General features: G+C 44.4%; 1 protein-coding gene and 1 non-coding gene across 2 annotated transcripts in view; one reads left to right on the plus strand and one right to left on the minus strand.

Moving 5' to 3' along the window:
• The first annotated feature begins 607 nt into the window (after positions 1 to 607).
• Positions 608 to 16,445, plus strand: part of JAM3 (junctional adhesion molecule 3) — a 30,906-nt gene continuing 15,068 nt past the window's right edge. Inside the window, exon 1 of the mRNA XM_027531545.1 lies at positions 608 to 755. Within this exon, the coding sequence (XP_027387346.1) occupies positions 623 to 755 (133 nt within the window). The 5' untranslated portion in view covers positions 608 to 622. The remainder of the gene's footprint in view (positions 756 to 16,445) is intronic.
• Positions 11,841 to 11,913, minus strand: TRNAG-CCC. Its single transcript has one exon. It is a non-coding gene; the product is annotated as a tRNA-Gly (tRNA).

Consider the following 16,445-nt stretch of genomic DNA (forward strand, 5'->3'; position numbering starts at 1 on the left):
TTGAACTAATGGATCAATAAATATACAGCCATGCTTTTGATCTAACAAACTTTTATTTTAGAAATATATCACTTTTATGTACTATATAATGCATGTCTTCCTTGTGTTTTATATAGATTTCAGCACTTTCCCCTCTCATCACATTTAGAATCAGGCCCCAAGGGGCTCATATGGCAAAGAATCTGCTTGCATGAAGGAGACCCGGGTTCGATCCCTGTGTCAGGAAGATCCCCTGGAGAGGGGAATGCCTGGAGAAGTCCGTGGACAGAGGAGGAAAGGTTACAAAGAGTGGACACGACTGAGCGACTAACACTTTAACTTTTCTTTCCAAAAAAGGCACAGGCAAAAATGCTTCTAGGACAACTGGGCTCCAATCTTATTTGTGAAATAAGAACTTCATTTCTCAAATTTTAATGGAGCATTCCTTTCCAGATCTGTAGTGACGGATTCGTTTTATAAATGTGGGAATTAACCCGCCCACTCTTGAACGCGCTCCTTCACCTCCTCGCACCAAATTCTTTGAAAGAGACCCCAGGGGCCCAGTCCAGAGCATCCCTGCCTCCATAGCAACCAGACTCGGGCGTCCCATGCACCATGGCGACGGCTCGCCGCCGTGGTCGCTATGGTGACCGGGGCGGGCGCAGGACCGCGGGCAGGGCGCGTGCGCGGGGAGCGGGCCCGCGGCCCCTCAGCTGCGCTCGACATGGCGCTGAGGCGAAGGCCCTCCCTGGTCCTGCTGCTGTTGCTCGTGCGGGGTGAGTCCGCAGGCCTCCGCCAGACGCGGCCCGAGGGAACCAGGCGCGGGGAGCGGGTCTGGTGGCGCCGGGGCCCGGGGATCAGGGCTGCCGGGAGCGTCAGGGAAGGGTCTCGGGGGTGAGGGGGTCCGGCTCAGGTCCGGGGTCAGGGATGCGGGGATCCAGGCGTTCGGGCTGAGCGGGGAGCGGTCCTGGAGATCCCGGGTCCCAGGGATGCGGGTCCCGGGCTGGGGGTGCGGGTCTGGGGTTGGGATAGACGCGACAGGTCGGGGAAGCGGTCGGGAGGTGTGGAGGTCGGGAGTGTAGGGGAGTCCCGGGGGCCGAGGGCCCCGGAGTCGGGAGTCCAGATCTGATCTGGAGGTTTGGGTGTAGGGCGTCCCGGGGTGCGGGGTCCGGGCCGGGTCCCGTGGCCCCGAGCTCGGTCCCTCTGCGAACAAAGCCGACTGGTCCCCGGCCCCCTTTGTCCCGCCGGCCCCGAGCCCTGCAGCCCGCCCAGGAGTGGCGCGGGGGCCGCCCGAGCCGGGCGTTGGTCTGTCCCCCGACCCCCGCCCCGGCTGGAGGCCCTGGGCAGCGGAACGGCGGGACCGCAGGCTGGGGGCCGTGGGCGTGCGCTGGGCGCTCGAGACCGCGGTCCCACGTAGTCCTCAACGCAGTGTCCGGAAAGCATACTGAGGAGCAGGGGACACTCAGACCCGGTCCCGGGCGCCGCGCCGGCTTGCCTGGGACATCCGCAGGACTTCCCAGTTCTCCGGGTCACTTTCTTGTCTGCTTACTTGCCATCGTCATCCCATGGTGTTTTCAGAGTGTACACATCAAGGCCCCAAGTGACTGCTGGGGGTGAGGTGGGCGCACTAGGAAAACAAAGGCTCCTATGTTGAAGGCTCAGTGAGGGGAGTGGTCCTCAGGGGTGGTGAGAACAGTGAGGGTCCCGGCAGAAGCCGGGGAGCAGGACTTTGTGGTGAGGGCTGAGTTCAGGGAATACGTGTCCCATACTGCGCCTGAAAGCGGGTTCCATAAACGTGTGTTTGGGAGAGATGAATGATCAAAGGCTAGCCAGGGGACAAGGGTGTCAGGAATGTCCCCTCCCCGCTTTGTTGGTCACACGGACACTGTCCTATTCACAGACTGGAACAACTCGCCATTGTTGAAAAGATCTGTTCACATCAAAGTTTGCAGTTTTTACTGCAGAAACATTTGGCAGTTTAGTTCAGGAATGAGTTTCAAGTTGGTTTGTTAGTAAAACTAGTGGATGCTAAGGCCTTCACATCAGCTTCGTTTTTTTTTAAATTTTAATTAAACAAAAAAATTTTTTTCTGGCCTAGCCATGCCTCATGGGGGAATCTTAGTCCCTAGACCAGGGATGGAACCTGTACCCTCTGCATTGGGAGTAAGGACCCTTAACCATTGGACCACGAGGGAAATCCCAGTAAACTTATTTTTACTAACTTCTTATTTTGGTTTCCTGGAAATGCACGTTTGTGATTTCCTTGATGTTAAAGATTGGAATTGACCTGTGAAGCATAAGAGGACTAATCAGATTTTGCATAGTAGGATGAATGACAAAGAGTAGAAGTGGTAGGATGTATTAATATGCTCTGAAGGGATGTGGCTGTCATTTTAATAGGGAGCTCTTTTCTATTATTTTGTTTATGCTGTAACTATACGGTAATACCTTGAAAATTATTCGTTCACAGGGCATCACAGCTGCATCTCTTTTATTTTTATGATTACTCTTCTTAATTGCTGTTATTTTTGAGTGATCTCATTAAAAAAATCTGGTTCCTGATATAATACATTCTTTGTTAGTTACCCTTTGCCAACCTCTGTTGTAAAAATTTAATATGTATTCATTTAACGTTGATAACAACTCTTAAGAGGTTGTTCGTATCATTTTGAGTACAGAGAGATTTAGTAACCTGCTCAGGGTGACATCCCTCGCGTGTCAGTTTGGAAATCGTCAACCATTTGTGTTAATCCTTTGTTGTTGTTGTTGTTGTTACTTAAATTGTTCCATTTGACAGTGGAGTTCTTGTTATGGATCATTTTAACCAAATTTTTAAATGTTCAATGCTGTGTGGTTTGCAGATAAAGTATTCTTTTGTTGAGTTGGTGACAGGTGCAATTCCTCTTTGCAAATGTTATGCCACACGTCTTTTTTGAATGATTATGTGGTAATTGCCATTGGGTTTCCAAATCTTCTAATGTCTTAGAGAGATGCTTCATTAGAGGTAAGAGAGTTACAGTTTGTATTCCTGGGCTAAGACAATTTGTTAAAGTTTAGCAAAATCTGAAAATCATGATTTCAGGAAATTTTTGAAATAAGTTCTAAATTTTCCATTTGCATTTGTTTGGACTTCTGAAACATTTTAAAATGACCTCTTCTTTCATGTTGTGTTCAGTCTCTTGAATTAATTATATCTGGTATAATTGTTATCAGACATGTGTGTGCATGTGTGTGTTCAGAAAAACAAGGACCACCTGCCCTGAAGCATGCACTGCTTCAGACCAGCTGTTCATTCCCAGAGGGCCTGTTGAAGGCATTTGTTCTGAGCGCTTCAGTCTGGGGAAACTGAGTGGGAAGCTATTAGAGGTACTTAATCATAAGTAATTGCAGCGTTACATCTAGACAGACAGATCACACATGCCACCCCAAGCTCTGGGAAACTTTCTCTTAAGCAGCCTCACAGGGTAGGCTTAAATCATTTCTTTTGAAAGAAACCTGATGTGTCTTAACACCCACTTTTTGAGATGGCCATATAATGTGACTGTAGAGGCTGTGGATTTAGTACAATCGAGCCAGCAGCTGTTAGAGATGTAATATTAGCAAATTCCTTCCCCACAAATTCTTTGCATTTTTTCACAAGCACAAGTGTGGTAAAACAAAGAGAAGTTTGTGTGTGGATGAAGTCAGGAGGTATGGAGCCTGCTGAATGATACCCTCGTCGTGAAGTTGGACCCTTCTCAAGACGTGTTTGTGATCAGGTGGTGAATGTGATGCTGTTAGGGCCGAGCGCAGATTTCACATCTCTTGTGTCTACCTTCTGGATCCTCGTAATATATACAGATAGCTTCAGTGGATTCTAAAGCATTCCTGAAAGAAAGTTTTGGTAAGCACATTCTTTTACACCCAGTTTAGCAAGGACAGTATCCACTGTGGTTCTCTATATGCAGTTCTAAAGCCTTAATTTACTGCATCTTTCTAACACGTCCTGACACACAGAAAGCCTTCTGAGAATTGACCTTTGTTTCTGATGTCTAGGAATGCTGTTGTACTTTGTGTTGGTGTTTGTCTTTAAGGAGTATTTACTATGTGTTGCAGGGTTTCCCTGGTGGTTCAGGGGGTGAAGAATCCCTGGGTCTGGAAGATCCCCTGGAGAAGGAAATGACAACCCACTCCAGTATTCTTGCCTGGGAAATCCCATGGACAGAGGACTCCAGCAGGCTACAATCCATGGGGTCGCAAAAGGGTTGGACACAATTTAGGGACAAAACAACAACCGTATGTTATGTATTATGTTCCTATGAGTAGTTAATATGAACAGCCGAGGTTTCAAAGCTAGTTATGTAGAAGCATAAAACTTGTTAATAGATTGGTAGCAGTTTTAGTCGCTAAGTCATGTCCAACTCTTGCGACCCCATGGACTGTAGCCTGCCAGGCTTCCCTGTCCATGGGATTCTCCAGGCAAGAATACTGGAGTGGATTGCCATTTCCTTCTTTAGGGGATCTTCCCAACCCCCGAATTGAAGCCGGGTCTCCTGCATTGCAGGCAGATTCTTTACAGACTGAACTAGGAGGAAGTCCATTCTTTTTCTCATACCATCTTTCATTTTCAGAGTATCCCAAGGCTTCTGTGATTCAGCTTTCTTTCTGCAGAATATTGCCCACATCAAGCCCTGCCATGTGTGTGTTGTCTGCTTTGCCCAGCTTCACTCAGCTCTCAGTGATCCTTCCTGTTTCTAAACAGCTGAGCTTGTAGTCTGTGCAACAGACATTGAGTGTGTGTCTGTAATATGTCCGTGGTGCTAGGGGTGCAGACATGAATAAGGCTCCTCAAGCCAGGATGACTGCCCACCGAATTATGTTGTGCTTTTGTTGTTGGGTATAAATGCATTTTATCTTCTCAATGTTATTAAAAATTCATTGGGAACAGAGGCTGAATTGAATTTCTTTTGTATCTTTCCAGGGATGGCTATAGTAAGTATTGTCTTTGTCACTTAAAAGTCAGTTAACATTTCTTAAACACTTCCAATGCATCCAAGCATTTTTTATGTATCTATCTCGTGACCCCAGAAACTTTTGGAGATTCTTGGTTTTTACCTCAGTAGTTTTTGTGGAAGAATGAGGATGGTATTTCTCGACTTGGTTTACTTTAAATATCTTCTCTCACCCACTCTATGCAGTTATATGATGTTAAGAAGGAAAACATGGGGAAATGCTTGTGAAGTCATTTAAGTGACACAGTCATATACCTTATGATTCCAACAACACAAAACATCTTGGAGGGGATGTTTGGAGGACCTGAAAAGATAATCAAAACTGAAAGATAATCAAAATGTTGATGGGGGTTCTGTTTTTCTTTGGCAGGTCTTATGGCTGATTGTTTTCTACTTTTCCCTTATTTACCTGGCTGATTATTTTATAAGGAATTTTTTAATATATAATGGAAAAAATTTCATTTGGGGGGTCCTCCAATAACATAGTGGACTTTTAAGTTTGACAGTTGGTAAGGATTTTCTTTTAAAATGGGAAAACAGTTTAATGCATTAGCCTGTGATTGTGGCTCCTTCTGGCTCCGAAGTTCATGCCAGCTGCAGAGCGAGGAGGAGGGGCAGCCCTGGGGCTCGGTTTGATCAGGCATCCTTTGTGACTCATCTGAGAGACTTGCTGTCACCGCTTCTGGGTCGGGGCGCCAGCTGTGGTGTCCTCAGCAAGTGCTTGGTGGGAAGACTGAGAGTGCACTGATGAGAATACCTGCGTCTCCGTTTTTGAACAAACAAGTGAAATCATCCAAGTAGCCGCTTTGGTCTGCCTGTTCTGCACAAGCCCGTGTTTAGAGGATCCCTTCCTCTGTGCCAGTCGGGCAGCTCCTGGGGGGCCAGTTTTCTTTGTCTTGGGTGATAGGAATACCAGGTCAAGTTGACTTCCTTGGGAAACTGACTCTGAAAGATGTTTCCTGAAGTCAGCCGAGAGCTGAAGCTCCCTTATCACGTCTTCCTGCCTGCCACGACTTCCTCCTTGGATGTCTTTCTCTAAGGGAAACTTTTGACGTCTTTTAGAATGAAGTGCAGCTGTCTGGAGGATTACAAATAATGCCACACAACCTAAGACAACTGCCTTTTCTTTCTTTCTTTTTTAAAATTTGGTCCCTTGATTCTCGTCTAGAGCATCTCTACAAGGGTGCTGGAGCTTAATCAGCCAAGCCATAATTATTTCACAATCTTGCATTTTCACATCAGCAAAACAGGGACATCTAACATAAGTGCTTGCCCAGACCAGAAGCAGTACATGGCTTAGGTGGTTAACAAACAGAGCAGCCCTTCGGGTAAGTGTTTTACATGTACAGAAGTGAGAGCTCTTAACTCTGGGCTGACCTGGGAGAGGGACATTTCAAGAAGCAGCACCTTTTGGGGTAATTTGCTTGACTTAGTGCAGATTTGGGGGAGTGGAGGTGTTAGGGGCCAGGAAAGTGGAGGAAATGCCACAAGCAGAGGTGCTGGGAATGCATGTGTTGTATTCTGGGACCAGTGAGTTATGATGATAACTAAGGACAGCTGCCAGTTATTAGCAGGCTGCGCCAGGCACCGCTGACTGCGCCACCTCACGGGAGTCTTAGTCCATCTCAGCAGTCAGTCCCTATAAGCCTCACTTTGCAGGTGCTGAACCTGACACTTGCGCAGGTTGGTCACCTGGCCCCGGTCACAGCTGGTAAGTCAAGGAGCCAGATCGCCAATGGAAGGGAATGTCGCAGAGTAACTAGACTGTGAGACTGAAAAATGCTTTCAATGCCAGGCTGAAAAATGTGGACCTTGTCATGTAGGTTCTAGAAATTCCTATGGCAGTTTGGAGCAGAAAGTGATCTGATCGAATATTTTTAGGTGTGTTGGCCTGATACTGCATTCAAGAAGGCTGGAGAGGGAGAGTCAGTTAGGAAGCTTCCAGAGTAGTTCATGCCCATTCCCCTTAGCGGAAGTCTCTTGAATTCAGTTTTGTTCATATCTGAAAATGTATTTTTACCTTTGTTCTTGAGATATAGATTTATTGGGTGACAGCTGCTTTGACCCAGAGCCTGGTCTCCGTGATACTGATGCTGTCTGGCTTCCTTTGCTCCTGTTGTGAAACTGCTCTCAGGTCATCAGCCTGTCTTCCTCCACCTGCTTTAGGGATCTCGTCTTTTCTTTGGCATGCTGCAATGTTACTACCTGTATTCTCCTTGTTAATTTGTTATAAGTTGTGTATCTGTGAGTTTATATCTTTCTGGAGAATTCTCAGAGAGGGTCAATTCAAACACTGCCTAGCTTCTATTTTCTTAATTCTTTCCTTTTAGAACTCCGATTAGATATATTCAGTCTTTCATCTTCCCAGACTGTTAACCTTTCTGTCATAATTTCATGTTCTTCTTTCTTGTTGCTGCTCTGGGTTATTTATTAAATTTTGTTTTACAACTGTTTCTCTTGCCAACCATGTCTATAATCTGTTTAACCAGTGTATGAAGTGGTTTTTTTTAACCCATTATATTCATTTCAAAAAATTTACCTGGTTCTTTTTATAATCTAGTTTATTTTACTTGCTCATTTTTCATTTCTTTTTTGTTTTTAAACATTTCGCACAAAACTGTTTTATATTCTACACGTGAGACTTCAAATATCTGAAGTTCTCTGGAGTCTAAACCTGATGCTTGTTGTTTCTCGTGACCGTTACTCGTCGTGGCTTGTTTCTCTTTCCTTGTAAACTGATGTCTGGTTGATCGCAATCTATGTAGCTCTGGGATGTGTTTTGTGAGAGAATGTGCTTGTGCTGGGCGGCAGTCGTCTGGGATGGCTTTCAGGGTCCCTGGCATTGTCTGGAAACTTCAGGTTCAGCTCTGCCTTCCTGTTGGCCCAGCTGCACAGTCTCCATGATGACCCTCAGGGTCACGGCCCACCCATCCTATTACTTCTTGGGTTCAGCCTACAGCTGAACTTGTTTACTTGTTTCCCATGAGCCCAGAGGTACAGTAAAAACTACAGTTTGTCTGCATAAGGTCTCACTGGAGTGTAGTTAAACCACTGCTGTAAACAGGAACTCTGGCCTCCTCCTGAAAAACTTAAGTCACACACCATCCTAAACTTTTATATTATGAAGGTAATGCTTCTGTTTTCATTTTTCAAGTGTAAGATGAAGTTAAAATACTGGCTTTTTTGGGGGGGAGGGAGCACATGTGCCCCCACGGAGGTTCTGATAGGTTTAGGGGAAGGGGTTGAAGGAGCCTTGCTGAGTGCTGCCAGGATGGGGCTGTAATGTCCTTTAGACACACACACACTCTGCTGCACAGCTGTCATCCCCGTCTGTGGGTGGGTTTATCTGAAGAGCAGTGAGCATCAACGATTCGAGACCCAGCAACTTGAAATTTAGAGAATTACTGCTGTTCCACACTAGACAAGTGTTTGGTGGAGGAGCTCTCCCCTCTCCACAGGGAAGGAGCTTCCCAGATTTTCAGATTCTTGCTGGATGAGGCGAGAGGGATAGCCCACCCCAGGCTATGCTGTGCACTGCCTCCCAGATCCTTTTCTGGGTGGAGGAGGGAGCCCGTGTGGGTGTCAGGCATTCTGGACCCGCTTCCCAGCTTTGCATGTGATTCATTTGGGGACCTTGGGGAAATATTAATTATATTGGTTTTAATCCAAGTCACTTGAAAGTAATTTAAGCAGCATTCCTCTTCCCCTCCCACCAACACATTCACATTTCTGTTGACGGATTCGTTGAATTAGTTTGTTAATTACAAGTGTAAGTGAAAGTTTTGAAAGCCTAATTCATAGAAATGTCTTCATCTTCTGAAAGTTTAGAAGCTTTTAGAGCCAGGAAACCAGTTCAGGATTCAAAAGACACCAGTTCGATCCCTGGGTCAGGAAGGTTCCCTGGAGGAAGGTACGGCAACCCACTTTGGTATTCTTACCTGGAGAATCCCATGGACAGAGGAGTGTGGTGGGCTACAGTCATGGGGTCACAAACAGTTGACATGACTGAAGTGACTTGGTACACACACACACAACCTTGGTTTCAAGCCCTGTTCTACTCTAAGAGGTTAGGATGATTCATCTTTCAGAACCTCAGGTTTTTTTGGGTTTTTTTTGTTTTTTAATCTGCTGTGACCTTACTTACTAGATCTAGTATTTTGAGAGTTCCTATGTTTGTTTACCAGGAAGAAAACAGTGGACCACTGTTTGGTTGGGCTGGTGATTACTGTTTGATATCTCGCATCAGATTGTGGAGTTTTCGCTCTGACCACATTCGGTCTCGCTTTCAAGTCCACTGCTGGTGGAACCCCTTCGCCATGAATCTCTGAAGCAGCAGTTCAGTAAGAACAAGTGTTCATGTCTTTAATTCACCGGGTGCTGTTTTAGAGTCGTTTATGTTGCAGAGTCGTGAACACTGTAGGAGGTGGTGAAATTCAGGGCCCTTCCCTCCACATGGTACTTTCATGTATATATATGGACATTTTATATGCTGTCTTGGGGGGTGGGTTACAAACCCCAGAAGGTCCCCTCAGGGGGAGCGGCCTGCTCAAGGGCACAGGGCCTGTGTTCTGAGTCGATACCGACTATATGCGGGGTTTGGGACCAGCATACATCCAGGAGGGTTATTTTATTGTTTCTTCTTCCCCTTAACTCTATTCCAGCCCAAATTTTCTGTTAGGCTGTGTTACAGATGGTGACTGTTGTTGTGAAACATGTGGTCATAATCTCCGTACGTTGCCAGTTTGCCTCACTCTGTGGTTAGGTCAGAGGGAAGACTTGATTTAGATGGCTGTAGGGACACTTCAGTCTGTGGTTTCTGCAGTGCTTCATCATGTTAGCAGAGCTCCGGGAGGTGTGCAGAATGAGGCCATAGGAAAAACAGTGAAACCCTCGCTGGGCCCGCCCTTCCATTTCCCTCAGTGTCCTTGTCCGTCTGTCTCTACCATAGGCAGTGGGGACGAGGCAAGAGGCCTAAAGGACACCTCATGACATCGGCTGAGGGATCCGGCCTTCACAGAAGCCAGGACACGCACCTTCCTGGTGGCGTGTGGCTAACCCCTACCCCCACCCCCTGCAGCACCCTGAGGCTGGCAGCTTTCCCCAGGAGGACTGTGTTTGTATGTGTGTTGTTTTCCCTTCGGCTCACAGATTTTGCTTTCTGTGCTGTTCTCATCAGGTACACTTTCTACGTGCAGAGTAACGCGGGGTAAATAAAACCTGTTAGGATTTGGTGCTTCTGTCCTCATGAGTGGCTCAGTTTTGACTCTGCCTCTCATGAACCCTTGAGGAAGATGCTTTAACCGGCACTTGGAGGCTTCGACTTGGGATGCCCTGTCCTGGTCCTCCTGCCTGCCCCACCTCTGTGGGGGCTGGGCTCCAGTGGGGAGCACCGCCTTTGTGGGGCTCACGGGGTTTGGGCTTGGGGTGACGAAGTCGAGGCACTTGGGTGTCCACACCCGCCCTCTCCATAGAGGAGTTGGGAGTCTTGAGAAATGTAGTGTTTTCCTTTTCTTTTATAAGATTATGGTTATGTCATAAAGAGAAGAATTGATCCTTACAGTGTATTTACTCAATTCAGTTTTATCGGGGAATCATACAATCTGGAACATGGTCTTGGGCTCTGTAAGGCATTTCATCACCGGCTTCTGAGTCACCTTATGTGCTGTGTTTCCGCTTTATCATCATGGCCCATCCACCCCAATGCAGATCACCCTCTTCCTGTTCAGTCCTGTTCATTCCCTAGTATCCAGCTCAGCGTACTTCTCCATAAAGCCTTTCTTAGCTCTCTAGCCTAGAGTAATCTCTTGCTTTCTGAATTCACGTTCAGCAGGAAGAACATAAGCTAGAATGAAGCTTGAATCTTAGCTCTACTCTACGACCTGTCCAACTCAACATCCGTAGCCATAAAAGAGTAGAAAAACATATAACTTTGTGGGATTGTTTTGCAGCCCATTGACTATGTATCATGCTCCTATCAAAGTGTCTGCATGAGTGGTAACAAAAATTATACCAATTAATATAGTAAAATTACAATTAACTAGTGTAATTGCATAAGCGCTTAGCAGAGGTTGGGCATAATGATAAGTTCTCAGCATTCGGTTGTAGAGATTTACTGTCAGTGCTAACTGTTGCTGCTGCTGCTGATACTATTACCATGTTGTTGTTTAGTTGCTAAGACCTGTCCTATTCTTTGTGACTCCTTGGACTGTAGCCTGCCAAGTTCCTCTGTCCATGGAATTTCCCAGGCAAGAATACTGGAGGGAGTAGCCATGCCTTTCTCCAGGGGATCTTCCTGACCAAGGGATGAACCCCCATCTTCTGCACTGGCAGACAGGTTCTTTAACACTGAGCCACCAGGGAAGCCCATAACTATGTTACTGCACTGTGTTTGATCCTCAATTATTCAGAGGCAAATCGAAAGTGAACCTCATCAGGCTTAGGCTTTTGGACTCCACTATTATTACAAAGAGGCCCCTTTCAAACCCCGAGTTTCATCCTAGCAGTATCCTCAGATTTGCAGAGCTTAGCCGCCTTAGCAGCAATCAGGTAAGAGTGTCTTCTTCTTCCCCTCTGCTGTTCTCCTTACGTCAGGTGGCCTTGCACTAGCGCAGCACGGAGATGAGTGTCTGTCCTTAGTTTTTGTTTGGGAAAGAGGCAGGGGCTTCACTGGCCATTTTAGATAGGGGTTGACAGAGATTTCTGTTCAAACATATAACAGCCCGGACAGATGAGAAACCATGGCCTCCTTTTCTCCCTTTTTAATATTATGTATTTATATGGCTGTGCTGGGTCTTCGTTCTGGCTTGGAGGATCTTATGACATCTTTTAGCTGTGGCCTGCGAGCTCTCAGTTGTAGCATGTGGGATCTAGTTCCCTGATCAGGGATGGAACCTGGGACCCCTGCATTGGGAGTGCGGAGTCCTAGCCACTGGACCATCAGGGAAATCCTTGTGTTTCTTAACTTATTTTAAAATAATTGCGAGTCAGAAGACCTGGTTTCCACTTTGATCTCTGATATATTCAGTTTTGAAGCTATACCTGTCTGCTGGTATATCTTAGTGACTGAACAACAGCAGTGTATCTGAGCCCTCTATCTGTGGAGAGGAGATAATATCCACTTTTCAGGGATTTTCCAGAGTTCAGCCGAGACTGTGGGTGCAAGTGGTCTGTACATTATAAAATGCTGTGCAGATGTAAACGGTACCGTTCTCGGCTTTGTTCCCTGTGAGTCCTAGAGTTTCATTAATCTTCTGGTTCTTTAGCCTACAATCCTGATTTAGAGGAACTTTCTCATATTGAAGCTTCCTTGATGGCTTGTTTTGATGAGACAGCAAGTTTTTACACTTATTTTCTCTATATAGGAAAGACATTTCATCTGAAGTACAGATTGGTGTCCTGATTTTTTCTTAAAAAAAAACCCCAGAAGTCTAGTTTTAAGTTTCAAGATTAAAGAAGAAATTACCTGATTTTCTTGTATTTAAAAAGTGGTTCCACGATGTTTATAGAGAAGATTAGACCTCTTTTTCCTGGGGACATTCATATGCCTGCCCTAGCAAACTTTGAATAATAAAACGTTTCAGTGGAAATTCCAGCATATCTTTAAGTGAAGAAGCTGCCAATATAAATCTGTGTGTTTACATTAAAAATAAGCATCTTTTTAGATGAATAAGTATGAAGAATGGATGAGTTCAGGAGAATGTCATGTGAGTATACAGGCCTTTGTGTCCACAGGAATCCCACGTCCTGAGATGGGGAGCTGGGGTGACCGTGGGAGCGCTAGCTAGGGGCTGGTCCCGGGAAAGTAGGGAGAAAATGAAGAATAGCCCTTGGGGACTCAGCAAGTCACAAGCCTGGGCGAGAGCACATGTCTGGGGCCACAGCTGACCCTCATCCCCAGTGGCCTCTCTGTCGGGGGAGGGAGAGTCAGCACTGCCCTGCTTCCTGGGGCGCCCAGCACCCGGCACGCAGGAGTGCTCCTGGGGACGTCAGCGTGCATGTGTGTGAGATGGTGCACAGCCTGTGTATCTGTGTATTTGTATACATACCACGTTCTTGTTTAGATTGTGGTTGTAGTTTGACTTGGAACCTGCACATCATTTCTAATCCAGAGTGTACAGCTCATTTTAAATTGCTCTCCCCTGTTAAATTTTGCCACATGAGATGGGCCCTGTCACGTACAAGCTATGTTTCTGTTTCTAGAGACCTGTTGTCCTCTTGGGTTCTGAAATCACAGCCGTGTGATAAGGAGGTTTAGAGGAGGAGAGGCTGGGTCCCCGTCACCCTGTGGCTTGGCTCAGGGACCACACTGGACCTGCGTTACAACAGAGGGAAATCGGGTGTGTGGGTGTCCTGGTAATTTGTGGGTCTGCTGCTGCTGCTAAGCCCGACTCTGTGCGACCCCATAGATGGCAGCCCATCAGGCTCTTCTGTCCATGGGATTCTCCAGGCAAGAATACTAGAGTGGGTTGCCATTTCCTTCTCCAATGCATGCATGCATGCTAAGTCAATTCAGTCATGTCCGACTCTGTGCGACCCCATAGACAGCAGCTCACCAGGCCCCTCCATCCACGGGATTCTCCAGGCAAGAATACTGGAATAGGTTGCCATTTCCTTCTCTGAATTTGTGGGTCTACAGAAGCGAAAAATGACAACCTTCTCCATTGAGATGAATTATTTCAAAAGAACACAGAGATTCCTGCTTTATTGTTTATCTGGAATGAGAACAACGCTTTTTTCCCAAGCTCCAGTTTGCTTTATTTTTTCATTTTACAAATTATTTTTGAAAAAAATCAAATGTATTTAAAGAGTGTGTATATATGCCATGTAATTTATTTTTAAAAAGTTAATATAGTTGGTTTATAATGTTAGTTTCACGTGTACAGCACAGTGATTCAGTTATACATATATATATATATCTATTCTTTTTCAGATGCTTTTCCCTTGTAGCTTATTATAAAATATTGAATATAATTCCATGTGCTATACAGTAGGACATCGTTGTTTATTTTGTATACAGTTTGCTTTTAATTTGTGATTTTAAAAAATATGTATATTTTATTGAAGTATAATTGACTTACAATGTTTCAGGTGCAGAGCAGGGTGATTCAGTTATACAAATACACATATATAAAAAAAATACACATATATTATTTTTGAAATTATTTTCCATCACAGGTTATTACAAGATATTGACTATAGTTCCCATGCCATACAGTAAACCTTTGTTGCTTATTGAATATATATTTTTAAATTAGAAATCTAGCATTCTATTCATACTAAGTTAAACAAGCAGAATCAAAATATAATTTTTTTAGTTATGCAAAAATTCATACATTTTCTAAAATATGTATATGTATTTATATATATATATATATATATATACACACAAAAGCTTTTATACTACACTTGATAAAAATTGAGAAAGAATACCAAAAAAAAATGAAGAGATGGAGAAATTGGAGAACATAAACTAAATGAAATAGGAGCACTGAATATGAAATAGAAAAAGTGAAACAAACTAGATAAAAGTAAAAGATCGTCATATAGTCTAGTTGTTTTTAAACATGACTGCTGATTAGGAATCTGGAGCTCCAGAGAAAAAAAGCAATACCTGAGCATTTTTATTCTTCAAAAAATTTTAAGGTAATTCTGATATGCATCTGGATTTTAAAAAGTGATCCCAGACCCCAGACCTGTGTCGCCTCAGACCAAACAACTGCAAGGGATGGAGTGCAAACCCACACATCAGCAGATAATTGGATTAAAGCTTTATTGAGCAAGGCCCTGCCCACCAGAGCAAGACCCAGTTTTTCCCATGCCAGTCCCTCCCATCAAGAAGCTTACACAAGCCTCTTAGCCTCATCCATCAGAGGGCAGACAGAAGAAGCACCATCTCACAGCAGCTAAAACAACAACCATATTACAGAAAGTTAATCACAGTGAAAAAGCAGAAAGGTATGTCCCAGATGAAGGAACAAGATACAGCCCCAGAAAAACAACTAAATGAAGTGGAGATAGGCAACCTTCCAGAAAAATAATTCAGAATAATGACAGTGAAGATGATTCAGGATCTCAGGAAAAGAATGGAGGCAAAGATTGAGAAGATGCAAGAAATGTTTACCAAAGACCTAGAAGAACTAAAGAACAAACTGAGATGAATAATACACTAGAAGGAATCAATAGCGGAATAACTGAGGCAGAAGAACAGATAAATGACCTGGAGGACAGAATGATGTAAGTCGCTGTCACAGAACAGAATGTAGAAAAAAGAATGAAAAGAAATAAAAACAGCCTAAGAGACCTCTGGCACAACATTAAATGTACCAACATTCACATTATAAGGGTCCCAGAAGGAGAAGAGAGAATGGACCTGAGAAAATATTTGGAGAGAGAGTCGCTGAAAATTTTTCAAACATGGGAAAGGAAATAGTCAACTAAGTCTAGGAAGCACCAAGAGTCCCAAGAAGGATAAACCCAAGGAGGAACGCACTGAGACACATGGTAGTCAAAACTGACAAAAATTTAAAAAGATAAAATATTTAAAAAGCAACAAGGAAAAAATGACAAATAACATACAAGGGAACTCCTATCAGGCTATTAGCTGATTTCTCAACAGAAACTCTACAAGCCAGAAGGGAAGGCAAGATTTAAAGTGATGAAAGGGGAGAACCTTCAACCAAGAATACTCTACCCAGCAAGACTCTCCTTCAGATTTGATGGAGCAATCAAAAGCTTTCCAGACAAGCAAAAGTTAAGAGAATCCACCACCAAACCAACTTTACAACAAATGCTAAAGTAACTTCTCTAAGCAGGAAACACAAGAGAAGGAAAAGACCTACAGAAAATAAACCCCAAACAAATAAGAAAATGGTAATGGGATCATACATATCGATTATTACCTTAAATGTAAATAGATTAAATGCACCAACCAAAAGACATAGACTGGCTGGGTAGATGAAAACATGTGCATTTATACACTTCCACTTACCACATCACTCTGCTTGAGCCCCCTCCCTCAATTGTATGTAATTATTTTGTATTGTTAAGTTAGTCATATTCCCATTACGGCTTGCAATTGTAATTATCTTTTATTTTTTGTCTGGCTATTGATTGTGAAAACTGATAAACATCTTTTACTTATTGTGATTATATAACTATTACTCACTTAATACCATTGTATCATGATTGGTCAACAGAAAAATAATAGAACTCTGTATCAACAAAAGTGAAAGTCATTCAGTTGTGTCCAACTCTTTGCACCCCATGGATTATACAGTCCATGGAATTCTCCAGGCCAGAATACTGAAGTGGGTAGCCTTTCCCTTCTCCAGGGGATCTTCCCAACCCAGGACTCGAACCCATGTCTCCCGCGTTGCAGGCAGATCTTTACCAGCTGAGCCACAAGGGGAGCCCAAGAATACTGGAGTGGGTAGCCTATCCCTTCTCCAGCGGATCTTCCTGACCCAGGAATCAAAC

This window comes from Bos indicus x Bos taurus, chromosome 29, assembly GCF_003369695.1.
Source record: "Bos indicus x Bos taurus breed Angus x Brahman F1 hybrid chromosome 29, Bos_hybrid_MaternalHap_v2.0, whole genome shotgun sequence".
Lineage (NCBI taxonomy): Eukaryota > Metazoa > Chordata > Mammalia > Artiodactyla > Bovidae > Bos > Bos indicus x Bos taurus.